General features: G+C 37.5%; 1 protein-coding gene across 1 annotated transcript in view; it reads left to right on the forward strand.

Annotated features, from left to right (window-relative positions):
• The window catches only part of LOC131149465 (uncharacterized), a 137642-nt gene that overhangs the window by 19467 nt on the left and 96046 nt on the right, over window positions 1–22129 (forward strand). The window contains exon 9 of the mRNA XM_058099917.1: window positions 8602–8666. Coding sequence (XP_057955900.1) covers window positions 8602–8666 — 65 coding nt within the window. The remainder of the gene's footprint in view (window positions 1–8601; window positions 8667–22129) is intronic.

A 22129-nucleotide genomic window follows, 5' to 3' on the forward strand; every position in this document is an offset into this window, starting at 1 on the left:
AATTTTATTTTTGGATAAAAATATGCAAATAAATTACATATAGTTTACAAATAAAGAAAAAGTTAAGACAATCATGAATATAATGTTAAAAAAAAAAATCAAATGTAGTTTGCAAACTACTTTTTGGACATTCAAAAATTGCTAACTTGAATGCATTACGTAAATCATGACAAGAGATAACTAGAACATTATAAAGTTCAAATTATTTTGAAGATCCAAGATACAACTCTCAATTATTTTGTGAAGGTTGAGGTTCAAAAGTTTTAGAAATCAACTCGTATTATACGACAATCCTTTAATGTATATACGGAGTTAAAAATTTTCTAGCCAAATCTAACTTAAGAATCTCACACTCTAAAAGTGTAAGCCTCAACAAAGAGCCTTTTGTGCTAATGTGTAAGCCTTAGCATGTAATGTGTTAGGCATTTTGGGATTTGGCATTTTGGGTTGAGTCTCAAGGCATTTTAGGCATGCCTTGCCTTGAGGCAAGCCTCAAGGCGAGCTTTAGGTGAGTCTTTTAAGACATTGATTGGAATAAATCAAGAATTCAAGAAAAAAATTGCAAGAATACACTCTGAACTGATCCAAAGACCAAGAACGAACATCCCTCTTGGAAGAAAGGTCACTACTATTCAATAAGGGTAACAAAATGACAACTCCACCATCTCCCTATCATTAAGATGTCTCCTAAAATTGAGATTCCAAGAAACCACAGCTCAAATTGTCAACAAAGAAAGATATGACTCTATTCTACTTAGAACTCAATTGAAAGAGGGAAAGATGTGGAAAAAGAAGCATTTCCCGGCCCTGGGTCTTTCCAAAAACCGATCTGTGAAAGAACCCCTTCCTTTTTCAAATTTAGTGTGAGGAGTGAATAAAGGATAAATTTGAGAAATGGACCTTCACAGATGCTCCAAAGAACATCACAAACTAGCATTGATATCCCAATGATTCTCATCCAATCCAAACTTACTTCTTATTACTTAACGCCAAAGGGAAGAATCTTCTAAGGGAAGCGCCATAACCATTTAGCTAAAAGAGAAGTGTTTTTAGACACCAACTTACCAAGACCCAGCCCCCTCCCTTTTAGGCCTACAAACCTCTTCCCAGCTCACTAAGTGGTCCTATGACCCCCCACATAGGCCACAAAAAGTCTCTAATAATTCTCTCCAGTTTGTTAGCAATCCGAATTGGAATCTTAAAAACAGACAAGAAATGAAATGCTAGAAAGACAAGCCTGAATAAGAGTTAGTCTTTCCTCGAGAAAAAAGGGCTCCCTTCCAACCATCAATCTCTTCATCACCCTTTCCACCATTGGATTGCAAAAATTCATAGCTCTAGCCCCTAGAGGGACACCTAGGTAAGTCAAAGGCCAATCTAGTATATCACACCCCACGTTAGTTGCACACTCCCTAGCACACTCAATGGGCACAGTTGAAGCTGCTAAACCGCTCTTCCCCATATTAATTTTAAGCCCAGATGCCTTATCGAATATTTGGAGAACACCCAAGATTTTCCTGAAAGAAGGGCTAGTCAGTGAACTGGAGATGAGAAACCACTACACCCTCTTTCATCAGTTCGAATCCTCTCATCAGCAAGCCGGTTGTGGTTGTCTGCTGTCTATATGTTGCTTTGGGCCATTTGGATAGAGGGAAATGCTTGTATCTTGCCTTTGCATGTTCTTTGAAACAATATTTGTTTTCTTTGCTTCTTTGTGAGCATATTATTTGGCTGTTTGAGGGAGCTTGGTTCTCAGGTTTCCAATGGGATTGAATGGCTTTGTTAGCTTGACTTTTGTTGTATTTTGTTTTATTTATTTATTTATTTTGGTTTCCTTTTCATTACTTTCATTTTTTTTTTAGGATATCTTATTCTCCTCTCCGTGTCTCTCTTCTCGCAATAAAATCTCCTTTTCTACACAATTTTCTTTAAATTTTTTTTTGATAGGAAAAAAAAAGCTTTTTAAACCAAGAGAGAAATAAATGCAATAGCAGAGAACAAGAAGTCATTGCACATGAAAAAGGGAAAAAAATACATCAACATAATAAAGCCACCCAATCTCAGTTAACATCCCAAAGCAGCAGCCCATAAAGACAGACTGCACTATAAGTGTGAAGTGAATCCAAATATCACACTGTGTCCCAAAGAAACCGCAACGGTATCTTCAAAATTCTAGCATTCCCCTCCAGCTAAATTCCCCAAAGCACAGCACATATAACACACCCCCACAGCTTCTTAACATCCTTCCCTTCCCAAAACCAGTAAAAGAAACAAGCAAGAAGTCCTCCACTAACTTTGGACAACTCACTCTCCACCAAAAGCTCCAAAAAAATGAATTCCACAAGCCCCAAAATGAGTCACATTTTCAGAGCTTTTTCCGCACATAGAACACATATCAAGAGGCACTGCTTTAGTAGCCTCCTACTCTGCAGCAGATCATTGCTGTTAACTATATTAACTGCCACGTTGTTTTAGTTTTTCCTTTTTCTGGTTTGAACCAGATTTTTTTGGGAGATTTCTTTTTCTCCCTCGTAATTTCCCTGTAAATGAAATCACTTTTGCTATTTAAAAAAATTATATTAAGTGCCACCAGCCAGACAAACACTTTTATCTTAAGAGGAACTTTAGGCTCCCATATACCTCAATAGAGAGGAAATACCACATCAGCATTGATAAGGTGAGAAAAGAAGGATTTACTTGAAAAAGCTCAGAGTCCAAAGACCAGACCCTACCATTATTACTCCAACCAGAGATATGGCAACCGTCCAGTGCAATAAGCAAATATGACAACTAATCCACTAAAGGCATTCTAAAATGAAATTCACAAGAAAAGAATCCTCTCAAAAAATTAGAAATGAGGAAATCACATTATTGTGGTGAGAAGAAAGATCATATAAAGAAGCAAAAGAACAGGATAATGGAACTTGCCTCATCCCCCTCAAACCTAATACTATTGCCTCTACCCAATTGAAACTTTGTCAGGGGAAGAGCTTCTAAAGCCCAACTTTGCATGCCAACCATTTTTATGAATGCCATATTTACTCTGTATTACTTTGTGTTGAAGGTAACTCACCTCCAAGGAAACCACCATAACCATTCACCAAAAAAGGCTGTGCTTTAAGACACCACATTACCAATACCTAGATCCCGATCCTCCTTTGACCTACACACCACGTCCCACTTAAACAAATGATCTCGTCTCCCCTACACCTGACCACATCACAGGAAATCCCTCATAACCTTCTCAAGATTTTTAGCCACCCCCAAGAATTCTAAAAAGACCAGGAAAAATATAGAAGAATAGTAGAAAGGCTGCTGTGAAATGAGTGTGATTCTATTACCTAAAGAGAGCAACATCCATTTCCAACCTTCTAGCCACTTCACAACCTTGGTTAGTTCCGGATCCCAAAAAGCTAAACAGTGTGGTTTCGCTCCCAAAAAGACCCCCTAAGGAAGCCAAAGGCTGCTTTAAAATACCACATCTAGCTAGGAAGTCAGCTACACAATCCTTTCAGAGCTAAGCTAACTGACCCAACACCACTTTTTTTTTTCCGCAGACCTAAAAAATTTGAAGAATTGTGAGGATGTTAAAAAATGTGTTAACATGCCATCAAGTAAAATAATTGTATCATGAGTGAACTGCAAATGAGACAGTACCGCCTTCTCTCTGCTCACCTTGATCCCCCTCACAACTTCCTATCAGCAGCCCTTTCTATCATTTCGTTCAAAACATCCTCCATAAGAAACAAATAAAAATGGGGAAAGAGAATCTCCTTGCGTAAACCCCTGGAAGATCTATAACCACTATTGCACCCATTAATAATCACAAAAAATTAGCATTAGCCATTAGATAAACAGCCCCTTCTCCAATTCCTCCACGTAACACCTGACCCCTTCCTCAAAGGCACTCTAGCCAAGAACTCCCAACTAGCTCAATCACACGCCTTCTCAAAATCAGAAAATCTAATTTGAACACAATGCCCTTTTTCTTTGTACGATGAACATCCTACCACTTCATTGTCTACTAAAAATAGCATACACAATCTGCCTCTCTCCCACAAAAAACACTTTGTGCAAAAGAAATAGTATTACTCAGGAGGAGGTTAAACTTCACGTTCAGAGTCCAGTACTCCAAACTTCAAATCGTGCTGATCGAACTCTGGTACATGTCCAGAATATTAATAGTTTGGAGCTAGAAGTGTTTGAAAAATGGGGAGGTAAGATGCAAAAACCCAGGAGCAGCTATGGGGGAGATTGATGATATCTTGTGTTTGAATTTTGGCAGATTTGACTGTGGTGGGAGGTTGCTGTTGGATGAGATTCTCCTATTAAGAAGGAGGTTTGGTGCATCAATGTGGAAAGGAAAGAAAAGGAGGTTAAGAAATGGGGAGATATATTGAATTCAGAAAGTGATGATTCGAGTTTTGACTGAGTTGGAGGTTTATTGTTGGATGAGATTTGGAAACAATATAGGTACGCTTCTGATTCTTGCAACGAAGTAGGGATTTCTTTTATGTTCATCCAGCCTCGTTGGAAGGTTTGGAGGGAGTATCTATTTTTGGAAATGATGGTTTAGTAAAAAATTCACAGCTTAGGGATCATGTGGAGGAAATTCCCAAGAAGGATTTAGAAGCTCAAGATCTTTTGGACAAGTTGGATTTAAAGTTGAGTGATATTGGAGGAAATGAGGTTCACTTGGATGGTGGCAAAAGTCATAATGAAGCGTCAAAGAGGATTTGCAAAGTTGAAGAGTTCAGTAAATTATGATGGAAAGGGTCTGAAAAGGGGTTTTCTTGGTTAATTTTATCTAGTTTCATGGTGCGGACTTCGGTTTCTTTTTTATTTTTTTATTTTTTGGCCGACTCCTTGTCCCTACACGTTGTACCTTCTTTTTTCCCTATCTAATATACTTTTTTTATTGTAAAAGAAAAAATAGTATTACTAAGGATAGAACTCAGCCTATTATTAAGGGCCTTAGCAATGATGTTGTACATGCTAGGAACTAAACTAATTGGTCAAAATAGACCTATTTTCATTTGGCATTAAAGTAATAAGGGTAGAATGAACACTCTTCCATCATTTGTTGACGTTTCCAAGTCCTTCCTAGTAAGCATATCTCTGAAGAATCATTAGCCTCTTCTGCTATCAACCTAACATGGGAAAGTAACTCTCCAATTCTCAACTCCAATACTCTAATATAATGGCACCTCATTTGCTCATCTCCACGTTGTGAAAAAACTTAAAAATACAATGCCTCTTCTAACCCATTTAAACTTAGATTTTTGCCTTCAACTCCTAACCTCTTTTATTCAAACTTACCTAATTTCCTATTCTCTAGAAATCTCTTTCCTATCGAACACACTCAACTCACTCAAGATACTTATTTTATTTAAAAAATTTTTTTTTGCTCTACATCTCTAAACATATGAAAGTCCCACCTTTTCAGCACTTTTTAAGTACCCTTAAATTTCTTTATAAATCTAAAATCCTCTCACCAACAACATGACACCTAGTCCAAGTTTCCTTAATTAAATTACCAACAACATGATGATCCATCCACATAGTTTCGAACTGCAAAGGAGTAGGACCTGAATCAACTTTCCTAGACTACAAACTCACAGGAAAATGATCAGACATTGATCTAGCTAGATCTCTTGAGTGAGATAGGAAACTCCTTCTCCTACTCGTTACTAAATAGAAATCAATCTAGCTGAGTAGCTCACAACCCCCCCCCCCCCCCCAAAAAAAAAAAAAAAACTGACCAAGTAAATAAAGCTTTATGTAATGGAATCCCTCTCAAATCAGTCCCTAATGAAGCTATTGAAAGACTGCATGCTAGAACTAAATGTCCCACCCCCTTTGCTCTCCTGCAGGGATCTAACTACATTAAAGCCAATCCCAATTACCCATCTGGGATAGCACAACCCATACACAACCCCTGTCTCCTCCCAAAGCTAAGACCTAGAAGGACCATAAACTGAAGTAACCCATTATTGACCTCTTCTGCTCACCTTCAGCAAGAGAGGCAAGCAAAAGAAGCCCCTAATAAGATCCACCAAAGTAGCCACCTGAGTGTCCCAAATTACTAGTGTACCTCCAGATGCCCCACAAGAAGATAGGATAACTTCGTCTACCAGGCCAAATCTCCCTAAATACTCCCATCTACACCCTCTTATTTAGTTTCCTGAAGGTGCAGCACATTCGGAGAGTATCTCAGCATCATTTTCTGAACCTTTTGCGATCACCTAAGTCTCTAATATTCAAGTTCAGTAACATAATATTCTAACAGTCTTACCCCTTTAAGCTACCCTTTCCCTCTCCCATCATTAATTGAAGATTCTAAAATTTTCAACACTTTCTGAGTCTTTTTTCCTTTCTAAGCTCCTTTCCTAAAGGGGACGCCAATTAAAACCTCATGTCCTCTATAAAGACTTGTGGATCTCATTTGCCTCTCTCACCCTCCAAAGGACACATAGTTAGATCCCCTGCCCTTTTAGCTCCTTCCCTCTGACACATAGAAATATTTTATAACTTAGAACATCACCTGGAATGGTAAGAATGCCTCTGAGAGATATAGAAACCCCTTGAGCAGTCATATCTCATTTGAGGTAAACCTAAGACTTTATCAAAGTAACCTCAGGACCAATAAAAACAGAATCTGAGTTATATGGAATAATAGCCAAAGATCCTTCCTCAATTTCAGCATTTTGAAGGCCTGCAGCTTCCTTCAAATGGCGAATACCAACCTGTGCTTTCTTAGAGTTCCTCCCATAGTCCAAAGCGCGCACCCCCCCCCCCCCCAAAACTGAATAAATAAGTCAAACTCCCTCAAGTCCATGGAGCTCGAGCCTGACGCCTCATTAAATTTTTATTTCCATTGCTCTCAAAATCATCTCTGAAACCATGATCCGGCAGAAGCCCTCTATCAGTTACACTCAGCAACCACTGTCACCACCTCTTAACCTTAACATTCCCCTTGCTCATCTCATCTTTCCGTATTTATGGCAATAGTCAGAATATTCAGTACCCCCACCATTCTGAAAAACTCCTCCTGCACAGCCTCCTTATTTTTCTGGATGTTTATTTCTTGTGTTTTGAAAGTTCAGAATCTGCAGTATAACCTTTTTTGCACTTTTTCTTTCTCATGGTATTTGGAATAAGTTTTTGATGTTTTTTGGGAGAATTGGGTTTGTACGGATTCAGTGGAGGAATTATTACATACCTCTTTTACTGGAGTTGGGAAGAATGGTGATGGTTTGATTTTGTGAACTTTTGAGTCTATACAGTATTATGGGGAATTTGTATGAAGGAACACTCATATTTTCAGTGGAGGAATTATTACATCTCTCTTTTACTGGAGTTGGGAAGAATGGTGATGGTTTGATTTTGTGGACTTATGAGTCTATACAGTATTTTGGGGAATTTGTATGAAGGGAACATTCATATTTTGTTAGGAAAAGAATTCTTGTTCTTTACTATGGGAAAGGATTCAGTATTTGGCTTCTTTATGGTCTCTTGCAGAAGGCCGTTAGAGGGGGCACTATTTTTGGATCCTCAGCAAGATTGGAAGGCGGTTTTATTTTGATGTTGTTCTAGTATTTTTTGGTTTGGTTTCTTTTTTCTTAGGATATCATATTCACCTCTTTGTACATTCTTTACTTTCTTCTTGTATTACCTTATCTATTTTGTTTTTTGTTTATTAATTCATAAATTTAGGTTGTAATTTTTTTTTAAAAATCAAACTATATAATTTCACCTCCTTAAAATTCCCATGATCCACACACTGAAGAGAAGCCAAATAATGAACCTTCTCCCTAACCAGAAAATACAACAATTTCTTTGCTGAAAAAATATGCACATTGCACATCCACAACCCCCAAAATACTGCAAAAAGAACCACATTTCCATAGTGCTGCCTTCTCCTTTTTCTTGCCAAAACTGCATGAGGAACTGTCAAAAAGTCCTCCACTGCATCTGGACGCACCCAACATTTTCTGAGAAAACCAAATAACTTCTTCCATACCCTTCAAGCAAAATCACAATGTATAAAAAGATGTGATGCAGATTATGAACAGTCAAAACAAAGTACACACGTCTGGAGAGAGAATGAGAGAGCCTTCAAAGGTCTCCTGTTCTGCATCAATCTACTGGTATTAATTCTATCAAGCACAACCAACCAGATAAAAGCCTTGATGGATTTATAGAGAGGAAAAGAAGAATTAGAGCTAGTAAAAAATTCTCAAAAATATTTGCTAGAGTAAACCCCCAAAGGATCCGAGGACCCAGTCTGACTATCCTCCAAAGAAATCTGGCAGTCATTCAATAAGACTAGCAAAGAAGAAAACTCTACTGTCTACCTATCATTTAACGATCTGTGGAAGTGAAGATCCCAAGAATACCATTCCTGTTGTATATTATATTCCTTGGTTTTAATAAGACTCTGTTCTAATACTTATTTTTTGGTAATTCATAGATACCGTTTAACTTTTCATTTTCTTATGCATATTGATTCATTTATTATTTCATTATCATAGTTTTGTTTGTACTTTATGTCAGATGCTAATTCTTATTTTTCTTTACCCAAACTTGGGCATGTGATAGGGAATGGTACCACCTCAAGATTGAAGCAGTTGGGAATGGAATTCACTGTTTGGGTTTTCAAGCATGTAAGTGGCTTTTGAGTTATGGTTTAGTATTGGATTTAATATTTTCATTTCTAGATTCAAGGATGGATTGCAAACAGCTGAGAAATAAATCATTAGAAATTAAATGAATGGAGAAATTCTATTTATTAAATTCTATAAAGATATGGTGCATAAAGTTTGTAAGCTGAATCAAGATATTAATGAAAATTCATTTTCAAAAAAATAAAAATAAATCAACACATAATGATATATTCATGTCTCTATGCTTTATGTTAGAGCTTTTTGTAAGAGAAAATTTTAATATTATTATGTTTAGAGTTGGGATTAAATGATTGATAACCTTCTGTTGGTTGTATCTTAGCCTTTTGTCTCAAAAATACAGCAAGCCTTACGAACTTGAGGTTATGACCGAGAAAAGAGAAGCCCTTTTATTTCATTTAGCCACAACACCACTTTTACCTAGACTTGGGTTTCCTAGCATTTGTGAGATTGAGGAGAAGATCAAAATTAAAATGAACATATGATTTTTTTTCCCCTCAAACACAAGCTTTGTTTCTGCTAATTCATTTTCATCATTCTTGCCATGGATTTCTCTCTTGTGCAAAAATCTTTCCATTTCTCATTTTGCTATCGTGCTTTGTCATGGTGCTGTTAAATCCTTCATCTGAGATTGGATAAAGTGGGAAATGTTGGGGAAGGCTGCATCTTTGTTTGTTCTTTATAGGAATGGGCAATGCAATCAATGGGTTAGACTTTAATTGGCTGCTGCAACATGGTTCTCGTGGGAATTTCATCTCTTGTTGGAAGGCTAAGCAAGGGTTCCCGAAGCTTTCTGGTGGGTTTTGTCAACTATTGGATGGTGATTCATGTGATGAGGGCAGGTAGTTCTTGGAATTAGGGCATGTATGGAGAGGCAAAAGGTACCCTATCTTTGTTCCTGAAGGGTCCATAGGCGTCTAGGCGATAGGTTGCTTGGATTTGAGGAAGAACTTTGTGCTCTGGTAAGCTTTCTTCTTCGTGGCACTGCTGGTCAAGATGGCAAAATGATCATTAAGAATTGTTCTTGAAGCCAGGTAGTTTCAGGAAGTACTGATGTTGCTGTTGTTCATTTGACTTCTAAGCTTTATTTTTTTGGCGTGCTTCGCTCGATCAGTTGAAGTTGCTAAGGGCAAGGATTCAGACTTGGGGGGTTTCTTGCATGGACGAAGGGTTGATGAAGGTTGGGTGAGTTCGGCTTGGGTCTTTGATGATTACTTTAGACCTGGCTGGTTGTTTGACAGCATTAAAGTCCTATCAAAACCTCTGATGGGCCTGTCAGTTAAGGAGGATTAAAGTCAAATTTATGTTCTACTTTGGGCTTGGTTAATGAGAAAGAAAACCCTTTGGTTAAGCCTCAGCTGGGCCAATTGAATGGGCAGGCCCAAACGTCTATTCCTATTGGTTTTAATATCCCGATTGAATGTCGACTCCCCAATCAGAATGAAGCCCATAGTCTTTTTCTTAAAATTTGTGAGGTGATGGGACTTTGTCACCTTTGGAGCAAAAGTAAGCTGCGACTGCTTCTGTGCTTCGCTTGATGTCAAATCAGATCCATGGTAGTCAAGAGGAGGGAAGTAGCTGTTTCAAAAATAGAAGAGAAGGAGGTGAAATTAGAAAGGTGGGTTTCTAAAAGTTCAGCTAATATTCTTGAGGGTGATTTTTCTCCTGTTCAGATTCTTCAGAAGAAGAATGTTAGTGGGTGGGGTTTCAAGGATGAAATTGGGGGAGCTTATTAATTCTTGTGAGAATGATATTCAGGATTTTATTGTTGGTTCTGAAGGAATTTTGGCTGGTAAGGGAGAAAATTCAGATAGTTTGAGGAGTCAAAAGGTTTATGTTTGTTGTAAGGAAGTGCAAATGGGTTTTCAAATGAGGAAATGTCTTGAAGAAAATTGAGATTCATCTGGTGAGAAAACAAAGAAATTCTTAGGAGAGATTCATCTATTTAGTATAATGAAGGAGCCAATTGGGAAGAGTGCTAATACTTGCAAGGATTGTAAGAGATGGGGGGATATTACGAATGATGATAGTGTAGGCAGTTGTGATTTTCATTGTGGTAGGGGGTTCTTTTTCGATCAAATTTGGTATTAGCATGGTTATTCTTCCTACTCTTCTTCTAATTGCCTTGAGGGTTTGTTCTATGTGCCCGCCTCCTCTAGTAAGGATGATGTTTCTAACAAAGCGTAGAAGAATAATATGGATTCTGCCCATTCCGGCTCAAGAAATTTCTGGGAAGGACCTTCAAACTCAAATTTGTTGGATAACTTGGGCCCCAATTTGTCAGATCAAATGAAGTTAGGCTTGATATTGGTAAATCTAAGGTGAAGAAGGGTCGAAGGCAATTAGCTAATTTGACATGTTTGGTGAACAATGTTGGGAAGGGTTTAAATAAAAAAGATTCCGTTTTTCTACTACTATCATTAAAATCATCCCCTTACTATACATTTTGAGCCTAAAATTATCTTCTTTCCTAAAACCTAGTCAGAAGGGTCAGTTCATCAAAACTTGAATCAATGAATTTTGGGCTTGGGAAAGCCCTTCTTTCTTAACCTAAGAACATCTAGCCTACATTATAGTCCATATTAGAGTCCTCCCTGATCAAGTCATCTAATCCTGTAAAGAAGTAACTCATTTGCAACCACCACTTTTAGAGGATGAGACAAATTGGAATGAATCAACATGCTTGGAAGCAAAATAGAAATTTCCATTTCTGGTAGTTTTGTGATGATTTTATTATATTATAAGCATGAAACATAAAAAAATTTACCAAACAATGAACCTCAATATATTTGCTATTTTCCATGTAAATTGAATTTAAAAATGATTCTCATATTGTCAACCTAGTTAGGTTTTGGCTGTCTTTTAAAGAGATTTACTTTCATGTGAAGAAACGTGACTATATTTTTATTTTTTTTAATGAAAAAGAAATTTATTAAAGAGAGAAGGAAACAATTACAGTAAAGAAAAAATAGACTGTAGGAGGACAAGGAATCCTCTCCAAAAAGACAACGAAAGTGAAATAAAAAAAATTAAATTCCAATAAACCTCTAATAAATCAAAGTGCTCCAATCTCTGAGGAGAACACCATAATGACACAAGAAAAAACCACTCTGCTCCTTACCAATTGAGTAGAAGTAACAACCCCCTTAAAAATTCTGGCATTCTCTTTGGCCATATGCACCAAATAATAGCAAGAACTGTGAAACTTATAAGATTTTTTCAGTGTTCTGCAAAGGAAAACCCAAGCACAACAATAGGTCTCCCTCTATTTATATAATATGTCATGTGGCTTATGTACATTTCAATGACAATCATACCCTCACTAACTCATGCTTACTAACATGCAGTAATAATACTAAATAATTGACAACACTTCTCCCCTTGAGATGGAGTATTGGTTTCAATTGTATGCTCCTGGCTTTAGTGAAACAAATTAGCAAGTTGGTATTTGGATTTCACGCGAGTGGTTGCGATGATCTTTTTTGCCCAAGTTTCTCCTGAGTAAAATGACAATCAAATTCAATGTGTTCCATTCTCTAGGCAATATAAACAGCTGCTTGATTATCACACATCAACTCTATAGGGTGAGATTTTGAGAACTGGGAAAACCAAGTTCTTCCATTACATTCTTCAACCAAACTACTGGTCCTATTCATTTCAGGAGACCTCTAAATGATAGGGAGATGGTGTTGTCATCTTCGTCCTTGTCCATTTTTAACAATTGCAAATTTTCCTTGGGCAGGGATGTTCATTCTTAGCATCTAGATCATTCGGGGCTGTTTTCTTGTAAATCATTCTTTGAATTTTGACCTATTCAAACTCTCCCTTTCCACTTTATCCTTTTAGTTGGAAGGTAAATTCCCACAAAAATTAAAGTGTTTACTTGGTTGTTTGTGCTTAACAAAATTAATACCTATAACTTGCTGCAGATTTGGAGACTTTGAAGGCTTTCCCTCTAGATGTTTGCATGCTCTGTAGGAATTCTGAAACAGCTTCCCATCTCTTTTTGCATTATGATTTTGCATGGAGGATTTGGGATAAATTGTTTGGAATTATGGAAGAGAGTTGGGTATGCCTTTGTTCAGTGAAGGATTTGTTAGTCACTTCATACACTGGCTTTGGAAGAAGGAAGGAGAGGGCAGCTCTTTGGAAATGTGGCAAGTATGCAGTTTTATGGGGTTTATGGTTGGAATGTAATGCGTGGATTTTTTCTGGGAAGAAGCAGAATTCGTATTTAGTGTGGGAAAATATTCAATTTTTAACTTCTTTATGGTGTGTTGGGTTTGAAATTGTCAGGGAAGTTAGCTTTCAGGATTTAATTAGGGTCTGGAAGAATTGGTTGGCTTGATTTTTTATTTTTGTTGTTTTAAATTTTTTTCTGGTTTGTTCCAGATTTTTTTGGTTGATTTCTTATTTTCCCTCCTTTTAAATTCTTTCCCTATTAATGAAATTTCTTTTGCTATAAAAATAGAGAAGATAGTACTACATGGATTGTGTATAAATATTACGTAGATGTTGATTAAAATCATTTATATCAGCTAATGAAAGCCAAAAGCAATTACTAATAGCCATCTGAATAAAATTTTTACCATTTTTCTCTTTTCTCCAAAATATTCCTTAAAACTTATTATTATTTATTATCTGTATTAGTATTAGTTAAAAATATATATTTGAAGCTGCTGTGCATGCTATCTTAGTGTTTATGTGTATTGCTTGTTATTTGCATTGCATGTATTATTTAACCCATATTTAAATCAAAAAAATGCAACTGGTTATTGGCAAGTCACTAAGGTCATGGGTTCAAATTAGGTTTCACTTGCAGCATGACCAACAGAAATTTTCATTTTTAAACAAAGAACAGGATTGGCTTGGTATCGACTTTGGTGTAAACTCAAATCTAGTTTGGACTGGATCCACCATGTCTATGCTGGTTTGCATAATTTTTCGATTCTATTCCGTTTGATTGAGTTGCTCCTGTGACTGGTATGTGGTCAGATCAGATAGTCTGAGTTTTAAAACAATGTTTTAGAGTTACTATCTTTTGAAAAGTTTCAAATATGGGTTTCAAACTTGCTAGGATCTGAGGAACTATCAATGCTCCCTTTGATTTTGCAGCTCAAATACATTTGCTCTTATGGGTTGCACAATGTTGAGTTTCTCATGGACATGTTTCATCTCCATGAAACACTCAGTGATACCCCTGTCTTCTTGTTTTAGCTGAACATATATCGTACATGTGGGTTATGTTACTAGAGTATAGGAGTTTGATATAGTCCTAAATCTTCTTGCATACATCCAGATGCATATGCATTCGTGCAACCTGGAGTTTTTAATAGGGAGACAATCAATGCATCTTCTGAACCATACTTCTTTCCATCTATCATCACAGGGTCCAAACTTGAACAAGTGTTTGGGCTTGCCTAAGCCAGTCAAATAGATTTTAACAGCCTTAGACCATTGCACTTAGTTAATTTCATTCAATTTCTTGGTTTTAATAAGCATCATCATTGAACTTAGTTGCAATTGACAAACAACCCCCAATGGTACCCAAGGATCATTAACGGAGCACCGTGAGTGAACAAGTAAATGGATGAATGTTTCGACTAATATCCATTACCCATGGCTCGATATAATGGTTTATAATCTAACCATATGCTCCCCTAGGTGGATTGTGGGAGGTGATTTTAATGTAGTGAGATTTCCCAATAAGAAGAAAAAGGGGGTTGTAGAGTAGCTGCTAGCATGCAGAATTTTGATTTGCTTACCAAAGATTGTGGTTTAAGAGAGATTCCCTTGGGGAATGCTCCGTTTACTTGGCCTTTTTTTTTTGGGGGTGGGGCTAGAGCGGTGGCTAGTAGACTTAATAGGTTTTTGTTTTGCAGCAAGTGGGAAGATGAATTTTTGAACCTTTCTCATTGTGTTCTTCCTAGGACTATGCTTGATCATTTTCCATTCTTGTTTGAATCTAGAAAGGTGTCTTGGGGTCCTACGCATTTTAGGTTTAAGAATATATGGCTGGATCATGCACCCTTCAAGCCTTTGATTAGGGACTCTTGGGGAGAGCAATTGGAAGGGTGGCTGGATCATGCACCCTTCAATCCTTTGATTAGGGACTCTTGGGGAGAGCAATTGGAAGTGGGCTGGGGAGGATTCTGATTCATTTGGAAGTTGAAACGCTTGAAGGAGAAGTCAAAAGTTTGGAACAAGGAGGTGTTTGGTGATGTTAGAATTAGAAAATCTAATATCTTGTGCGAGTTAACTTCATTAGATAGGAAGGAGTAGGATTTTAATCTTATAGATAGTGAGGAGATTAGGAGAGTTACCCTGAAAAATGACTTAGAAGAGGTGATATTTCAGGAAATGAGGAGTTGGATACAAAAGACCAAATTCAAATGGGTTAAGGATGGTGAATGCAGCTCTTCTTTCTTTCATAGACTAGCTAATGGGAAAAGAAGTAAGAATTTGAGTAGGGAGTTAGATGTGGAGGATGGAATAATGTCTAATAATCGATGTCAGATTGCTTCTTTTATCACAATTTTTTTTTCTAGAACTTGTATTCGGAGGAGGGTCATTGTAGGCCGATGATAGAGGGCTTAGATTGGAACCCTATATTTGCTGATAAGTGATGAGGAGGAAGTTAGGGGGGTGGATTTTGGGATGGAAAGGGATAAGGCTCTAGTCCCGAATGGTTTTAACATTGCTTCCTTCAAGATTGTGGGAAAATGCTAGAGGATGATCTGTTGAAAGTTTTTAGAGAGTTCTTTGAAAATGTTCTTAATAAGAGCATTAATTCCTCTTTTATAGCCTTGCCACCAAAGAAATGTAATTCTATTAAAGTGGAGGATTTTAGACATATTAGTCTTGTCTCTAGTGTGTACAAGATTTTTACTAAAGTCTTAGCTAATAAGTTGAGTGTGGTGCTTGATGATACCATCTCTAGCGCTCAAAGTGCGTTTGTAGGAGGGAGGCAGATAGTGGATCTTTAGTTGCCAATGAGGTGGTGGAGGATATTCGTAGGAATAAGAAGAGGGGTTTCGTTTTCAAACTAGATTTTGAGAAAGCCTATGATAGAGTGAGTTGGAGTTTCTTGGATAGAGTTTTTGCGAGAAAGGGTTTTGGTATGCTTTGGTGTTGCCAGATCAAGGGTTGTTTGTCCAATGTGTCGTTTTCAGTAATTGTGAATGGTGAGCCTGAATCTTGGTTTGGTGCTTCGAGGGGTATTGGACAAGGAGACCCTTTATCCCCTCCCCTCCCCTCCACCCCCCCTTATTTTTTTCCTTGTAGCAGATTTTTTGAGTAGGATGGTGGATAGGGTGGTGGACAGGGGTTTGGTTAGAGGCCTAGAAGTGGGGAGAGGGTGTAGTGGTTTCGCATCTCCAATTTGCTGATGACACCATATTCTTTTTAGACGATCACAGTCTCTTTTTAGGAGAATCTTGGGTATTCTTCATATTTTTGAGAGGGTGTCCGGGTTCAAAATAATATGGGTAAGAGTGGTTTAGCGGTTATGAATGTTCTAGTTGAGCGTGTTAGGGATGTGATATATTGGATTGGCCTTTGAATTACTTAGGTGTCCCTTTGGGGGGTAACCCTAGAGTGGTAGATTTTTGGAGCCTGGTAGTGGAAAGGGTGACAAAGAGATTAGATGGTTTGAAGGGAGCCCTCTTCTCTATTGGGGTTAGAATTACTTTGATTCAGGCTTGTCTTGCTAGCATCCCGCTATATTTCTTGTCTATTTTTAAGATTCCAGTGGGGGTTGCTTGCAGGATGGAGAGGATTATGAGAGAGTTTTTGTGGTCTGATGGCGGGAGTCATAGGGACCATCTAGTAAGTTGGAATGAGGTTTGTAGATCTAAAAAGGAAAGGGGGTCCGGTTTTGGCAAGTTAGTGTCTAAAAACACTGCTCTTCTAGCTAAATGGCTATGGTGCTTCCCTTTAGAAGAATTGCCTCTTTTGCATAAAGTAATAAGAAGTAAGTTCTGGATGGATGAGAATGGGTAGGATACCAATGCTAATTTAAGATTCTATTTGGGGAGTCCATAGAGTTCCATTTCTCATATCTATCCTTCTTGCATCCCTCACACTAGACTTGAGGCGGGGAGGGGTTCTCATATTCGTTTTTGGAAAGACCCTTGGCTGGGAAATGCACCATTCCTCACCTGTTTCCCTTGTCTCATTCGTCTAAGTTTTGAGCAGAATAAAGTCATTTCTTTTTTTTTTTGTTGGTGACTTGAGTAGTCAGTTGATTTCCTGGAATCTTCACCTCTCAGTGATAGGGAGATGGAGGAATTGGCATCTTTGTTACCTTTATTGAGTGGGAGTACCTTTCTTCAGGGTGGGACATTCGTTCTTGGTCTTTGGACCATTCGTTCCAATTCTTCTTCCCTGCTATACTCTACTCTTTGGAAGGCTAAGGTTCCCCCAAAAATAAAGGCTTTCACTTGGCTGGTTGCGCTTAATAAGATAAATACTAATAACTTGTTGCGAATTAGGAGACCTATGAAGGCTCCCTCTCCTGATGTATGTGTGCTCTGTTACAAGAACTATGAGACAACTTCTCACCTTCTTTTGCAATGTGAATTTGCTTGGAGTATATGAAATATGCTTTTTGGCATTATGGGAGAAAGCTGGGTTAGTCCTCCCTCAGTGGAAGACTTTTTAGAAATGTCTTTCCTAGGCTTTGGTTGAAGAAAGGATAGGACAACTTTATGGAAGTGTGGCTTTTTTCTCAGTAATATGGGGTTTTTGGATGGACTGTAGGTATTGGATTTTTTCAGGTAAAAAATTAAACCAGATGCTGGTTTGGGAAAAATGAAGTACTCGGACTCTCTGTGCTGTGTTGGTTATGGATTATTTAAAGTGGCAAGCTTTCAGGAGTTTCAAAGAGATTGGAGGAAGATGTTATCTTGAAAATCTCTTTTTTTTCTTGGGTATTTTTTTTTTTAAATGTTTTTTGTTTAGTCTTGGGATGTCTCAGTTTGTCTCCAGAGACTCCTCAGTCTCCCTCTTGTAAATTCTTAATCTATTAATGATATCATCTTTTGTTATAAAAAAAAAAAAATCTAACCATGTGGAAAATGGTGCTTTATGAAGCCCCACACACTGGCATGTGGCGTCTGAGCTATATCTCTTTGATTGGAGCGTCAGGGCATGGGGGACCTCCAGCAATGGGATTTCAGGGTTCCACAGATCAGCAATGTTTGTGGGTAGTTGTGGTATTAGTTTTGCAAAATCTCGACGGATTTTATGAATCTGAATATGCTGCATTGTCCAGGAACTTTCTGCGACTACTGAGTTTTCTGGTGGCTCGTGGAACTGTTTCAGGCCTGCAATTGGTGGACAACACTCCTATGGTGGTAAAAATGCACAAGGTTGTTCGGTTTAGGGCTTGATTTGGTGGTGCCTGCAGCACTTAGGCTTTAATAAAAACCCAATCACACAGATAGGTCTCTCTCTCTGTTTGTAATATATGTCATGTATGTCACATTCATCACAATGATCATCATACCCTTGCAACTCACTCTTACTAACATACAGTAATACCACTAAATAACCAATAACAAGAGTAAAAATCCTTAGATTTTTACTAATACTGCATATTTCAGTGCATCGCTCCTTGTTGGGATAGTCTTGTAGGCCATCATCTGTTTTAGCTTTATTTCGTAATTTTTTTTTTCTTATTCATGGAAAGCAAAGGAACATACTCCTCAGTGATAGGGTGATGAACCTATTCTTCCCCTTCTAATTAGAGAGAGACTTCCTATCACAGCCCACCTGACAGGACTGAACCTATAAGGATGAGTGGATCTGCTTGGTTACCCATATGGATAATGAAACATCCTTCTGAATAACACTTGTGCAACTAGATAACTTATGGTAAAAGCATATGGATATAGATGCCAGAAAATTCCATGTTAATGCCAGCAGCCAGCACAAGTGACCAAGCTACCCAATTGCTTATTTAGGCATGATGGTCATCTTTGAAAGGATCCTAGGTTCAAAAACAAAAGAAAATGAGTGAGAGATGGTGCTAAGGCGTAAGCTCATGTTATTAGTAATGAATGTAGCAATTGATTGATAATTTTTAAGCCCCTGTTGGAACTTGGGAAAAAATTAGGTAAAGGATAAGAAATATGAAAAATCCACTTTTTTGTGTTTAGTTATCAAGGAAGTCGAGAAGGAATAAGATAGTAAATCATTGAACGGAGGTTTGATTTTGCACGTCATACTTTTTATGACAAAAGAAGATTATTTAGACGGAGAAGAGAAAGAATACAATTATGAGAGGATAGTAATGTTCATAGCTAGAACGGTGGGGGGGGGGGGGATTCTAAATCTAACAAACATTAAACAAGAAACCCCCTCTTCAATTGAGTTTGCGCGTCATTAAGCTGTGATTTTTCTTAATTTTTATTCATATTAGAACAAATTTTTATTTTTAATAGTATTTTATTTCAGGCGAAAATACAATAAAAAATGAATTTTCTCCTTATTTTCTTGTCGTTTATGTTTCTTAAACATAATTCTAGAGCCAGACAGTGAGTAAGGGTCAACATTTGCCTTAGTATCTTCTTTCGATAATGTTTTTTGCCCGCTTGTGAGCTTTTGCTTCTGGACTTTTGGAGCCTTTTAGAATGTCTTATTTTTCAGCAGGATTGGAAAGCTCTGTTTCATTGATTTTCTTTGTTTCCTTCTCTGTTGTTTTTAAACGAGGAGGATGTTTAATTGTCCCTTTCTTGTTTTTTTTTTCCTCTCTCTTTCTTTCAATAAAGTTCTTAAATTTATTAGGTCTAACCCCAAAAATAAAAATCTTTAGAAAAAAAGTGGAGCAAGACACCTTTGAGTGAGAAGATAATGATCATGAGTTTTGAAAACATGCAACAGGCAGAATAAAATTTTCAAATTAACTGAAGCCAAGGATAAAATACAAAGATGGAGGACAATGAATCCATCCATAAGGATAAGAAAACTAGAAACACAACCAAAAGTCAAAACTAACAAAGAAAAGTCTTCCAATCTCTTTGAACATGAGTTAAATGCATCTTCTTCTTAAAAGCTTGGAATGTGGAGATTAGTGTGATACATAGAACATTGTTCTCTTGCTTGATAACAATTAACACATAAAATTTGTAGCTCAAATGCACCCGTCTAGCATACGTTGATATATGAAATGCTAAGGGGAGTAATCTCTACCTGAGGAAAATATATCTTATGTGGTCATACATGCACGTAGAGTGGTCCCATCTAGCATAGTTCATATATGAAATGCTAAGGGAAGTAATCTCTACCTAAGGAAAATATATCTTATGTGGTCATACATGCACATTGAGTGGTCTAAAAGGCCAAAAGAACACTTTAATGTTCTCTATGCATGTGAAGTGTGGTCCTCAAGGCCTCATTACACGAGCATTGGGGTTGGACATGACCACCATCTTGAGGAGCATTGAACATGAACATTTTTTGCTGATTTATTCTAGACTTTGAAGTTTATGTATTTTGGTTTCTATCAAAAGAAATATTTCCAAAAAGTGAAAGTTGTTGAGATGAGAATGCTTAGATGGATGAATGGTGTAACATTGAAAGATAAATTAAAAAATGAACATATTCGTAGTAAGTTAGGCATAGCTCTTGTAGAAGATAAGATAAGAGAGGGGCGACTCAGATGGTTTGGGCACTTGCAACATAGGCCACATAGTGCGCTAGTGAGGAAGAGTGAGTTGGTAATTGTGGGGGTTAGTAGAAGGGGTAGGGGTAGACTTAAAATAACTTGGAATGAGATAGTGAGTAAGGATTTAATAGCCCTGAATTTGTCCAAAGAAATTATCTATGATTGCATAAATTGGGGGAAAAGGATTCATGTAACTGACCCCACCTAGTGGGACTTAAGACTTGGTTTTGTTGTTGTTGTTAGTTTGATTCCCTTGAGTTTTTCTTTCCTTTTCTTTTAAGTTTTCTTCAGTAATTTGATGACGTCTGTGGTGCTTCTGCTGGGGCTTAGACTACAGGGGCAAAATTTTATTGTGAATGAAGGCCAAATTCCTTCTCCTGTTCTCCAAGGCGTGCGTGTAACTGATGAAGCTTTGGAGAAAATTCAGGATGCTAGTAGCTTGTCTACGAAGTAGGTTTGCGACCACCAAGAGGTTAAAAACAGCAGTTTCAGGTTTGTTGATGATTCTATTTTGGTAGAGGGAAAGTCTCCTCCTCTAGAGGAGAGGATAGTCAGCAGGCTGTCTGCTGGATATGCAAAAAAGGAAGGTTCATTGGAAATTGTCAGATGAAAATTTTATTGGTATGGGAGTAAATTCTGTAAATTATAGGAGGAAGAAGGTTTGTGCTTGTCAAAAGGAAGTGCGGATGAGTGTTGAATGGGGGAAAAATTCTAAGATAGTAGAGATTCTTTTTGGTGAGAAAACTAAGAAACTTCTTACAAGAGATTCAGATGGTAATTACAAGTGTAGTGGAGGAGCCAATTGTTGGTATCCTATGTAGGCTTGCTAGGATGGTTTGCAGGATCAGATTGTAGAATTGGTTCTAGGATCGAAAGTTTCTAGTAAATACATAATTAAATATTAATAATGCATTGTGTATTATTTTTTCATGAACTTCTATGATACAAACCTACAAAATTGGCTAGTAAGTGTTGATGTCATGCCCCTATTTTTGGTTTGTGACGCCATGACTCCATCTAATCCAATGGAGGCACTAGGCCTAGACAAGAATTTATTTTACAAGAGCATCATTTGGAAACAAGTTAGGAATCAATTAGGGGTGAATGTTGTTACATGCATATATTTCATAAAGCAACTTAAAATGTTTTACTTTTAGTGACAAACTTTTTATATTGGGCTGTACTTTACGTACAACATTTTTTCACACTTTCGAGTCTACATACTTAACTGCTAACCGAATACATGCTTAGTATCCCTATCATCTTCCTGCCAACTTGTAATACATGTTAAAAATGGAAGTCTCTTGAACAACTTAACAAGTGCGGCTCTCCTTTAGGAATTAAGGATTTCTATACTTAAGACATGATTTCTTACATGCATGCATAATCATAAGGTGCAGGAATACACTCTTTATTCTAGGCAACATGCATGAAGGCACTCTTTATTCTAAGCATCGTCTTTATCATACCCAAAAACCCTAGATGAATAAATGAAAATTAAGAACACCTACTTGATTTCCAGTTTCTTCAAACTCAGTTTAAGCTTCCCTCTGAATTTCCTCCTGATTTTCCTGAATTTCCCCGACTTCCTGCAGACTTTTCCCTCTCTCTCTCTCTCTCTCTCTCTCTAGAATTAGGGTTCACAGCAGGAATTTATGGTGTGGTTATTGCTGGAAACAATTAGAACAGTAGCCACTACAGCGTTGCCAGCTGTGTGCCATGTGTCTGCTGCTGGTGTGCGGCGCCTGCCAGATGCTTGCTGCTGGTCTGAGGTGCA

Source organism: Malania oleifera, chromosome 2, assembly GCF_029873635.1.
Source record: "Malania oleifera isolate guangnan ecotype guangnan chromosome 2, ASM2987363v1, whole genome shotgun sequence".
Classification (NCBI taxonomy): domain Eukaryota; kingdom Viridiplantae; phylum Streptophyta; class Magnoliopsida; order Santalales; family Ximeniaceae; genus Malania; species Malania oleifera.